Raw genomic sequence first — 22,336 nt, 5'->3', positions numbered from 1 at the left:
TAAAGCGAAGTTTTACGCACTCGAAATTCACTTTACGCACGACCTTGAACTTTACGCACAGGGTGCACAATCGCAACTACTTTACCCCCACTGCGTTTCCGAACAGTGAGCTCGGCAGATATTACGAAGAATAGAATGTGTTACGCGTGCGTGCGAAAAAGTGGTTCTTTACCCACTTGTAACACAATATACTATTGATCGTCCTCGTCACAGGACGACTCAATTTTTAGCAGCACTTTGTCGCCAACGTTGAATTCCATCTTCTCAGAATTTTTGTCATATTGGACTTTTGATGTTTTTTTGCCTTCATCAAGTTTCTCCTTCGCTTTCTGGTATGCCACTCGCAATCTATCTCGAAGCTCCTGGGCGTAATCGCCGTAACAATATATCAGACGTGGGAGCTGTTTGACAGCTGTTGGGAATTCAGCGTGTCAAGCAATCATCAGCTCAAATGGCTTCATTTTAGTCGCCGAATGAGGAGTCGTATTATCGCATACGGCAGCCATGTGTCCCAATCTGTTTGATCCGTCACGATGAAGCTCCTCAAATATTCAGCGAAGGTACGCTGAGATCTGTCGATAATTTTATTTGTTCGGGGATGATGGGCCGTGCTTTGAATTTTTTTAATTTTCAACAATTTACACACGTCCTTGAAAAGTTATCCAACAAAATTAGGTCCTCGGTCCGTAAGTAATTTTCGTGGGATTCCATATTCGCACATTACTTTTTCCGCGAACGCGGAACCGATCGGATAGACTTCCTGGTCTCGAATTGCCCTGCTAAATTGTGTAAAGGTGTCCTGGAATGTAAAAATCCATTTATTCCCTGCGTCCGTGACTGGCACTAGACCAACAATATCCATAGCACACTATTCAAACGCCTCTTCAGGAGTTTCCCCGATGACCATTGGCACCTTCGTTGCTTTCCTCCGCTTGTTCAGCTGGCATTCGTCACAGGTCACCACGAATTTGTTGACATATGCTTTCATCCGTTTCCAGTGATATCTCTGACTCAGCTTTGCGCACATCCATTTTGCCCAGGGATATCCCGCAATCAGCGTGTTATGGTGTTCTTGCAGAATACACATTACTTCGTTGCCAACAGGTGTAATAACTCCACTGCCGTTGACCGTGTGTTCCACTGCGTCCGTTTCCGATTCCGCATAGGCTCGAGTTATTACGTTGATACGATTGAGCGCATCGGGGTTGATATTCAATTTCATGGCCTCGTGAATAACCTTATAATCATATTCCTCCAGACAAATACGCCAATGCATCAACCTCGATCCTAGGTTCTTGGTGTTGAATGTCCACTTCAAGGGCCTATGGTCCGTAGCGAAAATGAATTTTGGACCGTACAGATAGGGCGTAAAGTGGTTAACCCTCCAAACTGCAGCCAATATTTCTTTTTCTATTGTGCTGTAATTTTGTTCTCTCTCATTTAACGTTCTGCTGGCATAAGCGACTGGCAAATCCTTGCCTATCTGTCCTCGGATAAGTAGAGTTCTTATCGCGTTATATTAGACATCCATCGTCAGGAGTAGAGGCCTCTCAAAATTGGGATACAGCAGAATGGACGCTGTCATCAAAGCTTCTTTCAGGCTTTTAATCGCAGATGTTTCCCTTTCAACATTATCAAATTTGCCTCTCCCACTCTGAACTCAAACAAGGTTCTTCTTGCACCAGGGACTGATAAAGTATAAGACTCAAATGCGGAATCCTCTTGACTCCCATTGATTCTCCTTGGAATTGACATCGCGACAGTCAGTGAACTGTTTTATATAAAACTGATTTCCAAAACGATGGAAAAAATTTCTGCTATCCCACTCGAAACCACGAGAATGCTATACGATTGAGTTATCTTCTGCTGGTTTACCACTAGGGTAATCTTCTCGCTCCGTCGATGCAATTTCTCGAAGAAAGCGTTGAAATGGTCAGTTCACCCTCAGATAGATGGACTGTTGAATAGTATCTCTTCCTTGCTGCTATGCGATAAGACAGTGGGTGATGATTAAAATATGATTAGATATGATTAGAATATGATGATTAGAATAATACACACGCGAAAATTACTAAATAATATTCCTTCATTTTTAAACTAATTCCGCGAAGTTAAAATCAAATGCATTCATTCGGATACAGAAGGTGTCACATGACTGCCATCAAGTAACTGCCCAGAGATAATATTTTCTCGAGTATTTACTTCATCGACAGGCCATAACCTCCTGATCGTTACCTCATATAGACATTCTGTTATGATAGTTCCATGCGAATGACCCCAGTGGAAAGTGCTGATTTTCCAAGAGTTAAATGCAACGTGAGGAGGCAAAGAGTCTGACTCGGGTGGCGGGAGTCAGCCGGATGATGGTTGTGGTTTAGAGGAAGTCACAGACGATGGCTGTGGTTTAGAGAAAGTTACTCAATATCAAAGATACTTAGCGCAAGAAGGATGTATTGTCAAGGTCTATTCTCTCAAAAGAAATGGAAAACATCACCCTGTACTCTACGATGGCATACCTGAACTGTGTAAGGTTATTTTCCCGGGTGGTTCACCCAGGAAAAATCCGAGCTACTTTTTAACCTTCTCTATTGCTCTTCAGTTGGGCGCCAGCCAAACCTTTACGGAAGGTTCGATGAAAACCGGCCTCTGAAGCAATCTCGTCTACTCAGAGTACTTTTATGGCTGGACAATTGAGATGCTCAGCTAACATCAGCGTGACACGTTAGAGTGGGCGAGGTCTACCAGGAGTCTATCACTTCGTCACGAGCCTTTATTTCAGGCCGTGCATTAGGCATTCTAATTATCCTAGTGAATTCAATTTACATCTATCCTGGAGGATTTATCGACTCATCCAGCATGCTGTCTCCTCCCGAGTATTTCGACTCAGGAGAGTTTCAGAGTCATCTGCTAATCAGCCGGGACTTCTCAGAGCCTTTGACATCGAGAGGCTGATCTGACCAAAGCGGAACTACGTTACCCACCTTACGACTAACCACACTCAATCACCAGTTACCGCTGCGGTCATCGCGAGTCACTGTCTTCGAGTAGTACTAAAATGTGGGCCTATGGTCAAGCCAACAGGAGGATTACTCTACTCCGAGCCCACAGGCCCATACGCTTCCGAATTGTTCCGCCGAGACCGGATTATGCCGGAAACAACAATGTCGTCACTTCGACTTCCAAAATAACTCCTTTTTCCATGTGGATAATGCTCCTGCATTCCTCATAAAGAGTTTTTGCAGGAGAATTGCCCTACGTTTGTTACCAACAGTTATGCACCTGGCAACGCTGGGTTACGCCCTCTGTCCTTCGCCATATTTCAAGCCAATATACTCCGGAGAGATCTTTTCGACCCCTCCGATTGAGCATCTGCGTTCGACTAACTCGGAATCTTACTAGGGCCTTGGCTCCTAGTCTGGATCTCTCGGCGACAATAGATCATTCCGTTACTCTATCCCCACCAATCAATCCGACGGGTTCCCGGAGGTACCGCTCCTTTCACCTGGCTACGCTGGTCCCTAGTCTACCCCCACATAGCCTTTAGAGTCACAGCTGGGCGAGTTCTAAAATAGCGAAAGTCTAGTAACGTCCTCCAGACTTCCAGGGGACGCGGTTTCACACAAAATCGCTGTGCCTTCAGCCTTTCATTGATCTGTGGCTCTTCGCATCTAGTCCCGACTCTTTCAGCCGCCGCTAGATGTCTCTTCCAGTCTCTCTTTATAAGTTCAATAGTTCATATCCCTATTTGAGGGGATTTCAACCCGTAACGTGAGAATCTCGTTACAACTGACCAGCAGAAATATACCTGCCCAATATACCCTACCTATGGTGTGTTATCCGGAAGACAGACACTACTAGCCAATTCAGAATTCACCTTCTTTCTTTGGCACGGCATATTATTGTGAATATTGCAGTAAGTTCTATAATTCTCGAGGACATGTTTGTGATAAAACTTGTGACAGGTGGCTGAAAAATCTTCCGTGTGACACTACAATCGTCGATAAAATAGTGTGTAATGAGTGTAATCGAGAATTCCACGGACAATTGTGCTTCGAACAACATAAAAAAGCAGGGTCCTTTATCGCAAACAATCCAACCGTTTGTGGACGGATAAAATTGTTTAAAAAATGAAATGTGAAAATTGATCATCGGAAAACTCGAAAACACTTGTGTAATAAGTATTATTGCACTGTATGCCAGAAGGATGAAAATATTTCTCATGTATGCTACATGCCTACCGTAAAAAGTAAGAAAAAATGAACAGTGAAATGCATGACGTTTGTTTTCTATAACTTTGAGACGAGACAAGATGAGCTGATGCAAGGAACTGATGGGGTCAACATATACGTACCAACCCTCTGCGTTGCTCAAACCATGTATGACCGCTGTGTAGACATGATCGATAACGATATTGTGAAGATTAACGGAAATCTTGAAAGACCTTGCGGTGTATGTAAACATCGAGAAAATGTTTTTGATGGCGAGAATCCTATGCGAGGATTTGCTAATTACATGACATTGATGGGTAAGGCATATAAAAAAGTAGTTTATATTGTTCACAACGCGAATGGTTATGAATCGCAATTTATTTTAAGAGATGTCATGCGTAGAATTAACACCGAAATTAAAGTAATTATCAACGGTACAAACATTATCTTGATGGATTTCGGGGATAATAAATTTGAAGATATTTGAAATTATTTTCACATTGCTCTAGCCAGTTTACCGAAGGCTTTTGGATTGGGAGACATTTTGAAAGGTTTTTTCCTACATTTTTTCGATAGAGAAGGGAATCAGGACTACGTTGGACCTATACTTGGTATGAAATATTACGGGGCGGGCACGATGAATATACAAGATCGAGAAAAATTCTTAGCTTGATATAATGAACGAGTAGTAGAAAATTATCAGTTCAATTTTTGTGAAGAAATTCTGCATTATTGTAGACTTGATGTTACAATTTTGAGAAGAGCGTGTGTGGAGTTTCGTAAATCAATTATGAACGCAGGAAATGTTTGCCCTTTTACCGAGTGTGTAATGATTGCTTCGACTTGTATGCGCATTTTTCAAACAAAATCCTATTATACCTCAGAGAATATATTGTTTAGGGAAAACACAGTTGAAAGTAGTAATTAAATGGCTCCTGTGGTGCGAGCATTGCGAGAATCGTCGAATAATACATGCCGGGCGTACTCGAGAGCACAGGAAAGAATGAAGATATCCGTTAGATGGATGTTGAGAAGATGTTAAGAACAATAAGGAATATGCGTATCAGTTTCACCGGTGTTATTGGCACGGTTGTCCACGGTGTTTCAAGTTTAATAGCGATAAAGAGTTGAACCACAAGGATACATTAGAGAGTCAATATGAGAGAACAGGTACAATTTCCCGGGAATTGCAAAACTTGGGGTACGAAGTCATTGAAATGTGGGAATGTGATTTCATTCGTAAAAAAAAGACATTCCGACTTGTGCATACTTCCTTCAAAATATCGATTAGCAAATGTTTATTGTCTTAGATCCGCGAGATTCCTTTTTTGGCAGAAGTACGAGAAATACCGCCACACACTATGATACTAAAGAGAATGAAAAAAATCGATATGTCAAAGCCCGCGGAAAGCTACTGTTCCCTCTATGTCGGTCATGCTGTAAAGGTCTAGTGCAAAACAATGCTCGCATGACGATCCCACGAACCGCGACTTTTTGGGGACTTGGGTCCACCCAGAACTTCGTAAAGCAGTAGAAATGGGTTATAAAATTTGGGAAATTAGTGAAATTCGGGAGTATAATAAAACAGCACGTTATGATCCTGTGCCACGAACAGGAGGTTTATTTGCTGAGTATATAAATACTTTCCAAGAAATCAAACAAGAGGCTTCCGATTGGCCGGCAGAATGCATAGATAGTGAATCCAAGGAGAGATGTATAGCTGAATATGAGACGACAGAGGAAATAGAACTCGACAAGGATATAATTCAAAAGAATGCTGAATTGAGGGCAGTAGTAAAACTTTGTTTAAACTGTTTCTGGGATAAATTTGAGGAGAAAATTTAATGAAAAAAGCAATTATTCGACAATACGAGGAGTTCGCTAATATAATATTGAGTTCTGAAATTGAAGTGACAGGGCTTGTCCCTATCGATAACGAGCCTTTCTTTATATCCTGGAAATGTTTAAACGAAGTGGCAGAACTGTCTACCAAAGCCAATATTGTTATTGCGGCTTCTACACCAGCTAACGTCTCAACTTATATTCTTATTTAGAAAAACAACAAGAACGCTGTGACGAATTGCAGTTTTCTCAATCAATAGAAAAATATTAAACTTAATAGAAATAACCTATAGCTAATTGTGGATGTCCATGTGACCTTTTAGGCACCAGTCCGTTTATTTAAAGAGGAGAAAAATGAACAAAACCTAAAAAATTAACATTAATCCTCATCAATCCTTAATAGCTATACCCGTACTCTTGTTTATAAGGGGGAGGGAGGACGATACTATCTCTTAGAATTCCCGAGCTCCGACAATACCAAAAATACTAAAAAATTCCAAAAATATCCAGAAATGCCCACGGGATGGAACGCAATACCAGAATTGAATGCGCTAAAGAATCAATTATATCGTTTAACCACAATAAAATAAAGAATTTTACAAAAACAGAAAATGGTCGTACTTGATTCAATACGACTGAAATGAGTAGTAAATTAAAAATGTCAGAAAATTGTAATGCAATTCAATTACACTCGAAAATCTATTATTCTCCAAATTTGATTCTATTACTTCAACTCAAAAATCCGTTATTATTAAATCTGTTATGGAATCTATTACTCCGCAATGCAAATTCTATTTCTATTAATCTGTTACTGTTACTATTAATCTATTACTTCCAATCTGTTACTATAACTCTATTAATCTGTTACTGTTACGAGGTCTCGGGGAGAACTGCGGGGCCTCGATTTTCGTACGTAAGCCCACAGTTTCCGCAAAATTGTGAAAAATCAAGGAGGGCAGGATGAACCTATGAACCTCTGAACCTTGGGCATGGCAAGTGATCGAATTTGAATTATTATTTCATTTTCGGTGCTCCTCGGTATTCCTCTTCGGGGTGATTCCCCCTGACGTTCCGCTGGACATCCTCTTGCACTCCGGTCCATGTGTCCACTCACTGTGGAGACTAGTGATCAGGTGCATACCCTCAACTGGATTAGGGCCCTCTCGATGAGACCTCGAGAGATTTTTCTCAGGGTCTCCTCTTCTTTATCCAGGGCCTCCTCCAATTGAATCAAGACGAAATTAGAGATGTTCTACTCATCTCCACAATGCCCTGATGGTTTCTGGTAGTCACTTTTACAGGGAAAGGGGAGTTTGAGCTCCCCCGAGACTCAGGTTGAACTTAAGTTTTTATTTATTTTTCAATGTGCCCTGCGATAATAATCATCGTTGCAATGCGTTTTATATTATGGCATAGACTCCGTTATTTACGTGAGCAGTGGAACAAACGAGTTACCACAAGGGAATTTTCTGGGGGACTTGACCGATGAAGTAGCGGGCTAGGGAGAAGGGAGTTTCATTACGTTTTTTGTCTTTGGCGGTTCTAAATTTTATACTTATAGCGTGAAGAAACCGGATGGAGACATCGCAGAAGTTAGTAATAAAAAGCGATAGGCTAAATTATGCGACGCCTAAACAGATTCATTACGATTCGATTCGTGCCCTCGTCGTCAATAAGGTAGAACCTAACCAAACCAACTACAAGGGCCTACAAGAACGATGTACCATGACATCATCAGGAAAAAGGAGAGTAAGATTATTCATGCGACGGGCCCAAAACAAAGGCATGACGAGAGCGCTTCAACACTTCCCTACGAATATTCTAATCCAATCCAAAAGACAAAGATCCGTGAGGGTCACCAGGCTTCTCTCTTTGGTTTCTATGCTCAAGTCCATCACCTTATGCCATGAACCATATATTTATCATACTCATTCAAAAGCTTATTAAATAAGTTTCAAATTGACACCTGATTTGTCCAATTCTGACTATTTTTCATTGACTTATAAGAGTTTTAGGAGAAAATTCGATTTTTCTGTTTCACTTGAAAAATTCACTTTGGTTGGATTTTTCGATACTTCAAAGTGAAACAGATAAGAATATTAATATATCATTTTGAAGGACATTTCACATTCTTCAAAATGGTGTCTGATAAATCCCATTTAATTCCATTTTCATCAAGTTATTGCAAATCGTTTCCATTTTTAACGTTCTGTCCCACCTCAAAAAAGAAAGTTTTTGCTATTTAGCGAGGCTTTAGACTTGATTTGCGAGGATTTATCATAGGTCAATTTGAAGATCTCATCGAGATCTTCTTAATGATACCTTATATTATTGATTTCATCGATTACATGAATTGTTATAAACGATAATATAGCAATTTTGGCATGTCACGTTTTGAAAATTTCCACGTTTTTTCTCTTAATGGCGAGATCTGGTCGGTTTTTTCTCAATCTGTAAAGATATTTCATACTCAGCTGAAAATATATTAAATTATTTAGAAATTAACTCATGATTTAGTCATTTATCTTCAATTTTCATAGAGTTATGAAAGGTTTTGTGCAGAAAATGAAACTTCATGGTTTTATTGAAAATTCAGCTTAGATCGGATTTTTCTACAACCATCGGTCAAGCTTAGGAAACTATTTATATACCATTTTGAAGGGTATTCATCCTTTTTTTAAATGCTGCACAATAATCGTGATTCAATGGATTTTCCATCACGTGATCGCAAATTGTTTCGATTTTTTACCTTATGTCACAGGCCAAAAATTACAGTTTTTTCCATTTATGGAGGCTTTAGACTCAATCAGCAGGGATATATCACATGCCAATTAGAAGGTCTCATCGAGATCTTCACATTAATATCATATATTACCTATTCCGTTGACTAGATCAATTGTTATAAGCGATAGTGTAGTCATTTTAGCATGTCACGTTTTGAAAATTTCAATGTTTTTCCATTAATGAAGGGATTTACTGGATTTTCATTCAAATCTGTGGAATTTACGATTTCTATATTTTGTGATAATCATATCATCATTAAAATCCTTGAAAATTGAATAGTTTGTTGAGAGTTGATAATGAAAATGAAACAAAATTGATAATTGAAGATTATTTGAGATTATTTAAAATTATTTGACAATATTAGTGTCAGGTCGAATTGAAAAAAAAAAATTTTCCAATAAAGACTGTAAATTCAGGGAATCATATTTATAAAAGTAGTGGAGACAAAAATGAGCATGAAAAAATACCGCGAAGTGATGCTCAGCGACAACGGCAGTGTAGGGAAAAGAAACGGATGTTGAAAATCCAGAAAATGAATCTGAAGCGTGAGAAATTAAAGGAAAGACAGAAACAATGTCGTACTCGAAAATACAGGGTGTTCCATTTGAAAAAATGCGGCCAAATATCTCCTAAGGCGGGCAAGTAACAAAAAAATATTGAATATAAAAATTATAGGGTTTCGAGGGTGTCATTCAATGTATTTATTATTTTGAGCTTTCAAGCTCGTGGTTGCAAGCTGCAAGCACAAAGTTCTGTTTTTAAAATGGCAACCGCATTTTTCACCCGCATGAAACTTGTTCATCATGAGGAGTTCTTTTCAGATACATCGCCCTTCGTGTAATCTCTTCTAATTTTACTTGAAAAATGCCACAAAAACGAGTTCTGTGGTCAAATTGAAGTTTCAGACTTTTTTAGTATGATCTAGGATGCAGTGCGTGGATGTTAAGTCTATTTCGCATCTCTTGCGCTAAAAAAAAATATAGGACGAACATGTGGGGAAGTTCATGAGCGTTTACCCGAAATGATCAATGTTTCCACCGTTAACTTGCAGGCACAACTCAATTCGATGGCGGGAATTCTCAACAACGCTTCGAACAACTTGTGGAGTAATGCGTTCAATAAAATAATAGCCTCCCTGATAAGTCTCTGTAAATCCATTGGAGTGGTCGGGCGGTTTGTGTAAAGTTTACATTGTAAACAGTATCTTTGATGAAGCCCCACAGGTAGAAGTCTAGGGGCGTAAGATCCGGTAATCTTGGAGGCCACAATGTAACCACCCCAACCAATCCAACGATTCGGGAAGGAACTGTTCAGGTAATCTCTTACAACTCGAGTGAAATGAGGTGGAGTGCTGATTAGAATAAAAGAATCCTCGAAGTAGTAGGAAAATTTTTTGTTTATTGTTTACATTTGATAATTCCTCTTGGTAAACAGATCAACGGAGTAATTATACCAAGGTGCGCCAAGGATGTTTGAATCTTCAATCTGACCACATAACTCGTTTTTGTGGCATTTTTTCAGTAAAATTAGAAGAAATCACATGAATGACGAGGTATCTGAAAACAACTCATCAAGATGAACAAGTTTCATTGAAGTAAAAAATGCGGTTGCCATTTTAAAAAAAGGACTTTATGCTTGCAGCTGGCAAGCATGAGCTTGAAAGCTCAGAATAATGAATTCATCGAATGTCCCCCTCGAAAAGCTACAATTTTTGTACTGAACATTTTTTTTTGTTACTTGCCCGCCTTAGGAGATATTTGGCCGCATTTTTTTCCAATGGGACACCCTGTATAATGTAGGAAATGAAGAAGAATCGATGATGACGAGTCAAAATTCTAATTGGATCGATCAAGCAATATTCAAAAGATGAAATTTGCAGAAATGGCTGCTGAATGGCAGCGACGACATTGAGAAAAGGAACACGCATTGAAAACAAACAAAATGATTTTCAAACGGAAAGAAGTTAATGAGAGGCAGCAACGAAGTCATGCACGTAGAAATGATGAAACGATTGTAGTTTCGAATGACTGAAAGTTCAGAACAAATGAGAAGAGATAATACAAATTCAATTGTTTGACATGTATATTTAACATATTCCACAAATCAAAACAGAAAAAGAAGAATCGAAAGACAGAATTGATAAATATTATTCATTACTTATCATATATGTTTAAATAAATTAAAATAAGAAAAGTAAATAGAAGTTACTAAAGCAAAATTTCAAACGAAACACTACATAAAATATTTTTAGAGATTAAATTAGTACATATTTTAGTACAAATAGGAGTTACAAATGATTGCCATTACATCGAGTTATAATTCCATAAATTTTATTAAATGAATGCGTTTTTCTGTGCAACTTTTTTTTCAAGAAAACTTAATTCTAAGATAACCATTTTTTATTTCATCTCTAATGTTTTTTAAAATGACCTATTCCCATTCCTCGACGTCCCAGTCATCCGTGCTGTGGTTGGGATGTGGTTGCCCCCCCCCCCCCCCCCCCNGATGTGGAGGTCTTATAAATCCTCGATTGGGAGATCCTTTAGAGCTAGCTCCCTCTCCTCGTCCAATTGGTGGACCTCAGGGATAGGCTCTCTGGTCTATGCATCTGAAAATGAAAAAACGATTGAAATTTAATTGAAAAAAAATCTACGGAAAATGAGAGCAATAATTTTTTTTAAGAAAACAATCCAGCATGAAAAATTTCTACGGGACAGAACGCGAGCAAAAATTTCTTTCCCGAAAAATTTTGATGCGGAAAAATTGAGCGAAATTGAGCGAAAAATTTCAACGAGAGAGAACGCGAGGAAAAATTTCTTTCACGAAAAATTTCTTTCGCAAAAAATTTCGACACTGAAAAATTAGACGAAAACTAGAATAGAAAAATTCAAAAACAAAAAAAGGAGACGAAAACCGAATGAAAAATACATGTAAACTCCATAAGAGACGTCAAAAAAAAACGAAAAGAATCCACGCATTTTGAAAAAAAATGAACGCAAAATTTGATGCTGATAAGTTTGAAACAAAAAAAAATTTCTCACGGATAAAAGTATGAGAATCGAACTCTAGAAATAAATAAAAAAATTATCGGACTCTAGAAATCGACAATCAAAATATAAATAAAAACTTACTATCCAATAGGTTCTCTGCCCTTCAGTGATGACTGATTCGACCAATTTTAAACTTTTTTTTCTTTCTATCAAAATGAAAAAACAGGGAGCACTGTACGAGAAACACTGGAGACTTGTCACTGGAGACTACCCTGAAGAATATGAAGTTGTAAGTGTGTGTTGCAAGGATCTCCCAGTTTATATATTTCGAATTTTTTGTACGTCCTGAATATCTTAGGCGGGAAAAGGCTCTAGTTTTTCTTTTTCAGCCACCTTTGTTTGCATTTGTTGCTTACTGTAAATAATGATCGGTGAAGGATCATTTCTGCTTGTAGATCAGTGTCTCCTCCCCCGCAGGAAATTAGTATTCTTCTCTGCACTCCCTATAGAGGTGAGGCCGATCAAATTTTTCGGCCACGTTTGCTTTATACAATCTATTTTTGATACCGTCGAAAAAACGTATCCCTGATTTCCACATTTTGTTTAAAAATATATCACTATTATACAGAATTGCTCGTTTCACCAAATGCAAAGTCTTCTCATTTTTCGCATATTTTCTATCATTTAATAAACTAGTAATTTGAGGTTGTCAAAGTGGGATTCCATCGCACGTACGATAACCCCTGTGTGGCCTTTGTACGTGCTGGTGTAAGACAAAACCTCATTATGATGAGTCCCAGCGTTACCACATTGAAAAATAAAGCGACATGGATCGATTAGTGGTTAAACTTTTTGGACTCATTGTATCTCAAAGAATACAAGGAGTCTCTGGTCCGGGCGATCTCAAGTGTTACCATGAATTACATGAAATACCACAGGATGCTAGTCACTGAAGAACTCCATTATCGCATGCGGAACAATTTCGAGGACATCTACCTTCTGGCCAGGGATGACCTCCATCGTACAATACCTCAGCGGAATCTGGGATAATTGTATCAATTGTATCAATTTCGTTACGATGAGTTGGACGATTTTGCGGGAGGAGCTTATTGAATGCCCGCATACTAGAGAGACTATATAAGAATAATAATTACCTGTATTTGTAAATAATTTAAAACAGGAACTTGGAACGCATTCCAGTTTCGATGTCGTTCCAGAGGCAAGAATCGAAACGAAACTGTAACGTTCCAAGCTAGGAGCCAAACTCGGAACGAAAGTCGTGGAACGATACGCTCGGAACGAAAGTCGGAACGAAACTCGTGGAATATTTCTCACTAGGAACGAAAGTCGGAACGTTACCTGCCCAGAAACGTTCCATGGCAAGGAAAAAATTCGGAAAGAAACTCGGCGGAGATTGGACATTGAAGTGAACGGAAACAGCGTTACAAAACGTCGATTCATGGTAAATGTGCAGATTAGCTACCTCACCCTTAAATTCTCTGCCAAACAACTGACGTATTGGTTGGCCATTCCTGAGTGAATATTCGTTAAGTTTAAGAGTCGGAAAATACCTGAGATAAATTTATCTCATAAAAACATTTGATTTCGGGAGAACAATAGGAGCTATGGTCTGACTGCGGGAAGTTGTTTACATTCCAAGCCACTCTGCTTGCGAATGTATAAGCACGATATCAACACGTGCAGCCCAGTTAGTAGACCGTAAGTAGATATTATCCACCATAGTTACACCCCATCAGAGTCCTTTTGTTGTTCCCTCGCTGTAATATTAATTTATTAATTTAATTTTGCTGATGGAGGGCAGCGGGGGATTTAAGTTTTGTTACAGTGGGGGCAACGGGGGGGATGCAGCATATTCATCTCTTTGTGTTGTCCGTTATCTTAAGTGTGTCCACATGTGTTGTCCATGGGGCCAGTCACCGCCACGTCCACGCCGTAGGCCCCGGGTAGCGCAAAGAGCGGTGAGGTAAGTAACTCATTCCATCATAAAATTGACAATTCCCAGACCTTTCCGACGGGTGAAAATGTGATGAATATACACTGTCGAGGGTGGTGAATCATCCTTCCAAGTTTGGCATAGATTGGAGGTGAGGGTGCTAATATGCACATTTACCCGCACAGAATATGTACGGCGTCCTCTCTACCGTCCCCGCATAGCCTACAGTCTGCCTGTTCGGCTAATTTCATGTTGTACAGGTGAGCCCTGAGGGTAGTGTGGCTTGTGAGAAGTCCTATCGCAACCCTCAGATTTTTCCTTTTCAGCGCCAGAAGTTCTCCACTCCTTCTAATTCACTGCTCCCTCATAAACAGTTTAGCTTATCTACAGGTTGTGCTAGTTCGCCAGCGTTTTTCGAATTCCCACTGTAGGTGATCTTTTATGATCTTTTTTCCCACTGCGAAAGGCACACCAATCAGACCCGCCAGAAGAGCGCCTTCCGTTCCCCTTCTGGCCTGCCAGTCCGCCTCGTCGTTACCCTGTATTCCGTAGTGGCCCGGAACCCAGATTAAGGTGATTTTTATTCCTCTCCCCTAAAGTGGCAATTGCTTGCATGTACTCCCACACCACTTTAGAATTAGTAGTGGCTTTCTCCAGTGCTCTTATGGCTGCCCGGCTGTCGCTGCGGAAGATTTTCATCCCTTCCGTCTCTTTTGCTACCAGGTGCTCGGCAAACTTGGCTATGCCTAACACCTCGGCTTGAAAAACTATTGCATGCTGGCCCAGGGGGAAGCTTTCCCCGAAGCCATCCTTCAATCGATAGATCCCCGCCCCAAAGGATTCATTGTAGCCAGATCCATCGGTAAACCAGTAATCCTCCTTAGGTCCTGGTTTAAGTTTTGAATCTAGCCACTCCTCTCTGGATGGTATTCTAGTTTTGAAGGCTTTTTTAATTTGATATTTTCGCTGGATCCCATCGGACTTGTCAGTGAAGGGATTTGGATTAATCAAGCCAAGTTGGGTATGAACTTGGCCTGTCGTTTTCCATTCCTGTTGACACCGTAGTCTGTAGGCTGTTGTGCTTACACAGCTAATCACTCTGAGGTCCAAAGGCTGGATACTGAGTGCTATTTTTCCTCAGCCTCCTTCGCCTCAGTAGGTGTGGTCTTAATGGTCTCCATCGTGACCCTCAGGAAAGTTCGCTGTAAGCCCTGCAACAGGTTCTTTGTTTCCACCTTTCCTGCCCTTGGTCACCAGACTACCGCAGCATACATTAGTCTTGGTAACCGTACCATCTGATAGAGCCACAGTATCATTCTGGGGGTTAGCCCCCAGTTTTTCCCAATGGCCCTTCTGCATGCTCACATCGAGGCAAACACTTTGCTTCTTTGTGCATAGATGTGATCCTTCCAACTGAGTTTATTGTTTAGAATTACTCCAAGATACTTGACTTTGTTGGTGTAGTTTACTACCGAGCCGTTCAGTATTAAGGGTCCGATCGTCTTTGGCTTGTATTTTTCTGTGAAGACTCGGACTGTGGTTTTGGCGGGATTCACCGAGAGGTCAGTTTCTTTGCGCCAGCTCTCAGCGATGTCAAGTGCCGTCGCCATGAGGTCTCTGAGCACCCTCAGAAAATCGCCTCTAACCGCTATTGCCACATCATCGGCAAAGCCAATGACATGGCACCCCGCTCCACGCAGCCTTTCCAGAAGTACGTTCACAACCAGATTCCACAGCAGAGATGAGAGAACTCCCCCCTGCGGACATCCTCTGGCTGGGCGCCCTTCTATATAGCTTTGTTCGTGATTAGCCGACAGTCTCCCGCCCCTTAACATGGCCTGTGTCCGAGCAATGATCGTCCTAGGGATCTCATGCTTCTTCATAGCTTCTTCTATGGTTTCGGTCGAAGTGCTGTCAAAAGCTCCCTCAACATCGAAGAAGGCTCCTATGCCTTATGCTATGGCGTATCCCTTGGGAGCGAATTGTCCCTCCACGTGTCCCACCAGATAGTGTAGGGCGGCATCCGTTGATCTACCCTCTCGATACGCATATTGAAAGGGAGAGCGGGGGCGCGGTACCAAGGGCCCCATTTTTAGGAATCGGTCCACCCGTCTTTCCAGTGTCTTCAATATGAAGGATGTAAGACTTATTGGGCGGAAGTCCTTTAGTTGAATATACCCAACCTTGCTCGACTTTGAAATGAAGACTATCTTAGTCTCGTTCCATGACCTCGGAACATGCCTCAGTGCTGTACTGGCCCTGAGGATTTTGGTTAGAGGCCCTATGATGTTCTCCGTCCCCTCCTGTAGCAAGGCCGGAAAAATCCTATCTGGCCCCTGCGCTTTGTAAGGCTCAAAGGGCTTGACAGCCCATTTGACTCCCCACGGCTGCAAAATTTTGCCAGCCAAGGACCAGTTTCCGTGGTTCCCGGTAGCTTAGTCGGTAAGAGTGCCCGGCGCGTAACTGGGAGACCGGGGTTCGAATCCCGGCTGGGCGAATCGGAATGTTTCTCTCTAAATTTTAATTCTATTTGAATTTATTTAATGCTCAAAGGTGGTTAGGCGGCGTGCGGAGTTGAATTTGGAGTGAGAATTTCCGTGGTTCCCGGTAGCTTAGTCGGTAAGAATGCCCGGCGCGTAACTGGGATACCCGGGTTCGAATCGCGGCTGGGCGAATCGGAATTTTTTCTCTCTAAATTTTAATTCTATTTGAATTTATTTAATGCTCAAAGGTGGTTAGGCGGCGTGCGGAGTTGAATTTGGAGTGAGAATTTCCGTGGTTCCCGGTAGCTTAGTCGGTAAGAGTGCCCGGCGCGTAACTAGGAGACCCGGGTTCGAATCCCGGCTGGGCGAATCGGAATTTTTTCTCTCTAAATTTTAATTCTATTTGAATTTTTTTTTTGGGTCCTTATTTATAGGAGGTATTTAAAGAAGGTTAGGCGGTGTATGAGGTGAATTTGAGAGCGAATTTCTGTGGTTCCCGGTAGCTTAGTCGGTAAGAGTGCCCGGCGCGTAACTAGGAGACCCGGGTTCGAATCCCGGCTGGGCGAATCGGAATTTTTTCTCTCTAAATTTTAATTCTATTTGAATTTTTTTTTTGGGTCCTTATTTATAGGAGGTATTTAAAGAAGGTTAGGCGGTGTATGAGGTGAATTTGAGAGTGAATTTCTGTGGTTCCCGGTAGCTTAGTCGGTAAGAGTGCCCGGCGCGTAACTGGGAGACCCGGGTTCGAATCCCGGCTGGGCGAATCGGAATTTTTTCTCTCTAAATTTCAATTCTATTTGAATTTATTTAATGCCTAAAGGTGGTTAGGCGGCGTGCTGAGTTGAATTTGGAGTGAGAATTTCCGTGGTTCCCGGTAGTTTAGTCGGTAAGAGTGCCCGGCGCGTAACTAGGAGACCCGGGTTCGAATCCCGGCTGGGCGAATCGGAATTTTTTCTCTCTAAATTTTAATTCTATTTGAATTTTTTTTTTGGGTCCTTATTTATAGGAGGTATTTAAAGAAGGTTAGGCGGTGTATGAGGTGAATTTGAGAGTGAATTTCTGTGGTTCCCGGTAGCTTAGTCGGTAAGAGTACCCGGCGCGTATCTGGGAGACCCGGGTTCGATTCCCCGCTGGGCGAATCAAAACTCGGCCCCAAAACTCGGCCCCAAATCTCGGCCCCAAAACTCGGCCCCAAAAACTCGGCCCCAAAACTCGGCCCCAAATCTCGGCCCAAATACTCGGCCCCCAAAAACTCGGCCCCAAAAACTCGGCCCCAAATACTCGGCCCCAAAGGACGACTCTGAAACTGTTCTCCCGGTAACTCATTTTCATCTCGTCCACAAAATCTTGGCTCCAAACCGTCGTCTCCAAGAGTCTGACCTCAACCCCCACCCCTCGAAGAAAAAACTCAGCCCCAAATATCGATGTCGACTGGTCCATAAGTTCAGTGTAACTTCAACAACTGCATGAGTTGTATCGCAACAAATGAACATGAATTTGAAATTTACACACAAGCAACGTAATGGTCTGCTGCTTATTCACCAAGGGCACTCCTTGTCTATAGATCGCGAAAAAGAAGGCAAAATCATATGGAGGTGCCGCAACACATTTTGCTCCGCAAGGGTGCATACTGATTGTAAGCTTCCCTCAGAGAAAATTCTCAAAGAGACACATCATAACGACAAACATAACAGCCAAGGGATGAGAAAAAAAAAACTTATTAATCACATCCCATCAATTCCCGTCAATTCCCGTCCGACGCGACGGGAACCACCACTACAACTCCATATAGCATATCATCAAACTTACTAATCACATCCCATCAATTCCCGTCAATTCCCGTTCCACGTGACGGGAACCACCACTTCAACTCCATGTAGCATATCCTCAAACTTACTAATTACATCCCATCAATTCCCGTCAATTCCCGTCCCACGTGACGGGAACCACCACTACAACTCCATGTAGCATGGCGCGAAATATTCAAAATAAAACTCAGAAAATGGAAGAAAGTAATCATAATGATTTTCCACGTAGTTGGAAATTTGTCAATGAATTACTCCCATCTAATTCGTACATACACGCACCAGAAAGACATTCCTTCGGTAGGAATCCCGATCAGGCTATGCAACATATGAAACCATTTGGGTTCAGTAACAGTTTCAACATTTCGTGTTTCTGTTTGATCGATTCTCTTGCGATGGCAATCTGATGTGAAATTTGCCACTGTTCAGGTGATTCGTCCGTGACCCGAGGTATAGTGATATGTTGGTTACTGAACCCAAATGGTTTCATATGTTGCATAGCCTGATCGGGATTCCTACCGAAGGAATGTCTTTTTGGTGGGTGTATGTAAAATTAGATGGGAGTAATTAATTGACAAATTTCCAACTATGTGGAAAATCATTATGATTACTTTCTTCCATTTTCTGAGTTTTATTTTGAACATTTCGCGCTCTCATCCCTTGGCTGTTATGTTTGTAGTTATGATGTGTCTCTTTGAGAATTTTCCCTGAGGGAAGCTTACAATCAGTATGCACCCTTGCGGAGCAAAATATGTTGCGGCACCTCCATATGATTTTGCCTTCATTTTCGCGATGTATAGACAAGGAGTGCCCTTGGTGAATAAGCAGCAGACCATTACGTTGGCTGTGTGTAAATTTCAAATTCATGTTCATTTGTTGCGATACAACTCATTCAGTTGTTGACGTTGCTCTGAACTTATGGACCAGTCGACATCGATATTTGGGGCTGAGTTTTTTCTTCGAGGGGTGGGGGTTGAGGTCACACTCTTGGAGACGACGGTTTGGAGCCAAGATTTTGTGGACGAGATGAAAATGAGTTACCGGGAGAACAGTTTCAGAGTCGTCCTTTGGGGCCGAGTATTTGGGGCCGAGTTTTTGGGGCCGGGTTTTTGGGGGCCGAGTATTTGGGGCCAAGTTTTTGGGGCCGAGTTTTTGGGGGCCGAGTTTTTGGGGGCCGAGTATTTGGGCTGAGTTTTGGGACCGAGTTTTGGGGCGGAGTTTTTGGGGCCGAATTTTGGGGCCGAGTTTTGGGGCCGATTTTTGGGGCCGAGTTTTTGAGGCCGAGTTTTGGGGCTGAGTTTATCAAAATTAATCGATACGTGATGTTGTTTGTGAGGAGGCGTCAATAATAGTCAAAATATTTCAATGTCACCTTGTGAGAGGAAACTGGCAATGGGCGATCTGTCAAAAGTTTGGAGTTCAAAAACACTTCTAATGGTTGAATCGATGAAGAAAATCTTGATGGGGGAATTCCAATATGAACCATCAGGCTAATCATAATTTTACCAGCGGAGTGGATTCTTTGGACAAGACAATATAATGGCCACGGTTTTAGTACTTCAACTACTCATAGCATCATTCTGTCACTCTATGGATTTTGTAAATATGGTTTTCCAACGTCCAATGGGTTGCATTATGAATGGACAGCTGAGTGGAAGCTAACAACACACATTGACTAGAAGACAATAATTCCTCAAATGCCAGTCGTCACACGAGATGAACTAGAATATATGAATCATACATGTAAATATTATCCAGAGGCTATTACAAGCGTGACAGTGCTTTGTGGTGAAAATCGGTTGCGGTGGGTTCAGAAAGAAGAAAAATACATGGACCAATTACTGTTTTTCATGAATCAATCAGTGTCTGAGGAAAGTAAATGTCTACCTTCTGGATATGTCGGAATTATCGCAGAATCTCTTTTCGGATCATTGAATGAAATCCCACTCAACTATGAGGAAATATTGAATCAAACGATCAATGATTGTCACAGTCATATGGCTCAAATAGGATTACATCACCTACATGATCAGCTGGATCAATTGAGAAATAAAAATGAAACCTGTGTTGATGATTTTTTGAAGGCCGTCAAATTAATCAAAGAGCCACAAAAAGAGAGCAAATTCTCATCATTACTTCATCATCGAATGCTCAATAGCATCCGATATTGGGCGAAACGTTTGGGAATCGAGCTGGATATGTACATGTATTTTCTGGAAACGATAGTTGATCCCATACATTCTGCAAACGCAGAAGTCATTCATTTTGAATTATTCACTTATGCAAAACTAGAAAGTGCTGTCAATAATTTCATTGCAATGAGACAGGATCAGTCACTGATTCTCCCTCTCTCGATTGAACAACCACGTTCTGATGATTTACTAGAAAAATTGAAGGTAAAGATTGGATTTGATGATGGAAAGTTAGATGTAATATTGAAAATCCTACTGTTAAACTCAAAGACATAGGAATTGTACAAAATGTATCCATATCCTACGGCTCAAGTGTTCGGCAACCGCCAAGGGTCAGCGTACATTCAACCTCGGGGCGACTACCTGCTGCTTAGCCAATATCATTATACCTTGGCACACTCTAAAGACATTGCCGAATGCTTGACCACAGATGATTATCAGTATATTTGTAAACTAAAGTACCCATTCTATGATGCTACTTCTCAACCAATTTGTGGGGCTGCAATGTTTATGACTGGCACACAATGGCCTGCGTATATTGGTTTATTAAATTTAATTTTCGTTCGGCGCATTTGGATTATTACCAAATCCTTATCGAAAATAATACTACTATGAAAGTTGGGTTTCGATATCCAACTCTCAGCACCCCATCGTCCATCCCATCTTGATACGAGTTTCACATCACGATGTTTCCTGACATTTTCCATTGTTTTTCTGAAAACCGCGTTATTCATCAATTTATAAAAAAAATTTTCAAACTCATTCTGAGAATTTTTTCGATAATTAGTATTTAAATCAATATATTTTTTTAACCACGAGTTTTGAGAAAACCTCAAGATTCTATGAATTTTAGTGATTTTTAAGCCCAAACTACAATATTGTTTGAGATTTTTATAATGAATGACATAATTGTTTTTGGAGTTCTACGTGGTCAATAATTTTGGTAACTTGGCCTGATCGTTTGGAGGGATTATGTGTTCTGGGCACAATGGTAAATCTTTATGCTCTTGATGGAATTCCTGCGGGTATTCCAGATCAAGTTCCAAAATGTATCCAGTCTCTGAGTCATCTGGAATGTTCAGGATGTTGAGGGATGACCAATCTTCCATCCAACAGAAATTCCCACCCGGCAAATGATGAGTCATTGCTGCTCCATATAAGTTATTCACATCTAGATACATCAAATATGATTTCTCTTCTTCTGGGTTATACTCATTAGCACCCATGTAGGGGTTATTTGCCCTTCCATATCGGTTAGAACACTGCGACAGTCCTCCTCTAATGCCTTTCTCAATGAAAAGGAACATCTCAGGGTCTTGAAATAATTCCAGTTGNCCACCCGGCAAATGATGACTCATTGCTGCTCCATATAAGTTATTCACATCTAGATACATCAAATAAGATTTCTCTTCCTCTGGGTTATACTCATTAGCACCGATGTAGGGGTTATTAGCCTTTCCATATCGGTTAGAACACTGCGACAATCCTCCTCTAATGCCTTTCTCAATGAAAAGGAACATCTCAGGGTCTTGAAATAATTCCAGTTGAACTCCAGTGATTTTTAACATTGCATCAAAAGCCAGTCCTGGTGCTGTATAATAATGAAGAGGATCTAAGTTGTATGCGGTGAAACAACTCTCTCGAAAATTTTCGAAAATATCTGCTAGCAACAATACGTCGGTTTTCAGATATAAATCCGCATATTCACCGAGTGTTCTGATGCTGAAATTTCTCCACACATCACATGCATGGTTGTAATCTTTATCGGATATGTACTGATCAGTTAGTCGAGAATAAAACTCTTCTTTCCGTGGTAATTGTTGTACACTTAATTTCTCCCGTGTATCCAAGTATTCGTATGGGAAAACTCCTTTGCATACAACCAGTTCGAATGGTCGTTTTTGAGGGTAATGACTGGCTGTGATTATTTTTTTTTCATCTTCTAAATATGAAGAAAGTTTATCGATACTGCTTGCCATAAAACGAAATGAGTCAATGAATCTCAAGTGGACTCTTGTTGATTCGACTGATTTTGTAAAAGAAATGTATTTCTCTTTAGTAATTGGGAGTAATGTCAC

The 22,336-nt window shown here is 40.9% G+C and overlaps 1 protein-coding gene across 1 annotated transcript in view; it reads right to left on the bottom strand.

Annotated features, from left to right (window-relative positions):
* Positions 1-14,312: 14,312 nt before the first annotated feature.
* LOC107043966 overlaps positions 14,313-22,336 on the bottom strand; it is a 231,473-nt gene continuing 223,449 nt past the window's right edge. Inside the window, exon 15 of the mRNA XM_015265693.1 lies at positions 14,313-14,812. Within this exon, the coding sequence (XP_015121179.1) occupies positions 14,313-14,812 (500 nt within the window). The remainder of the gene's footprint in view (positions 14,813-22,336) is intronic.

Source organism: Diachasma alloeum, unplaced genomic scaffold (assembly GCF_001412515.2).
Source record: "Diachasma alloeum isolate Michigan unplaced genomic scaffold, Dall2.0 Dall_scaffold_00649, whole genome shotgun sequence".
NCBI classification, from domain to species: Eukaryota; Metazoa; Arthropoda; class Insecta; order Hymenoptera; family Braconidae; genus Diachasma; species Diachasma alloeum.
This window is presented reverse-complemented; position numbering and strand designations above follow the sequence as displayed.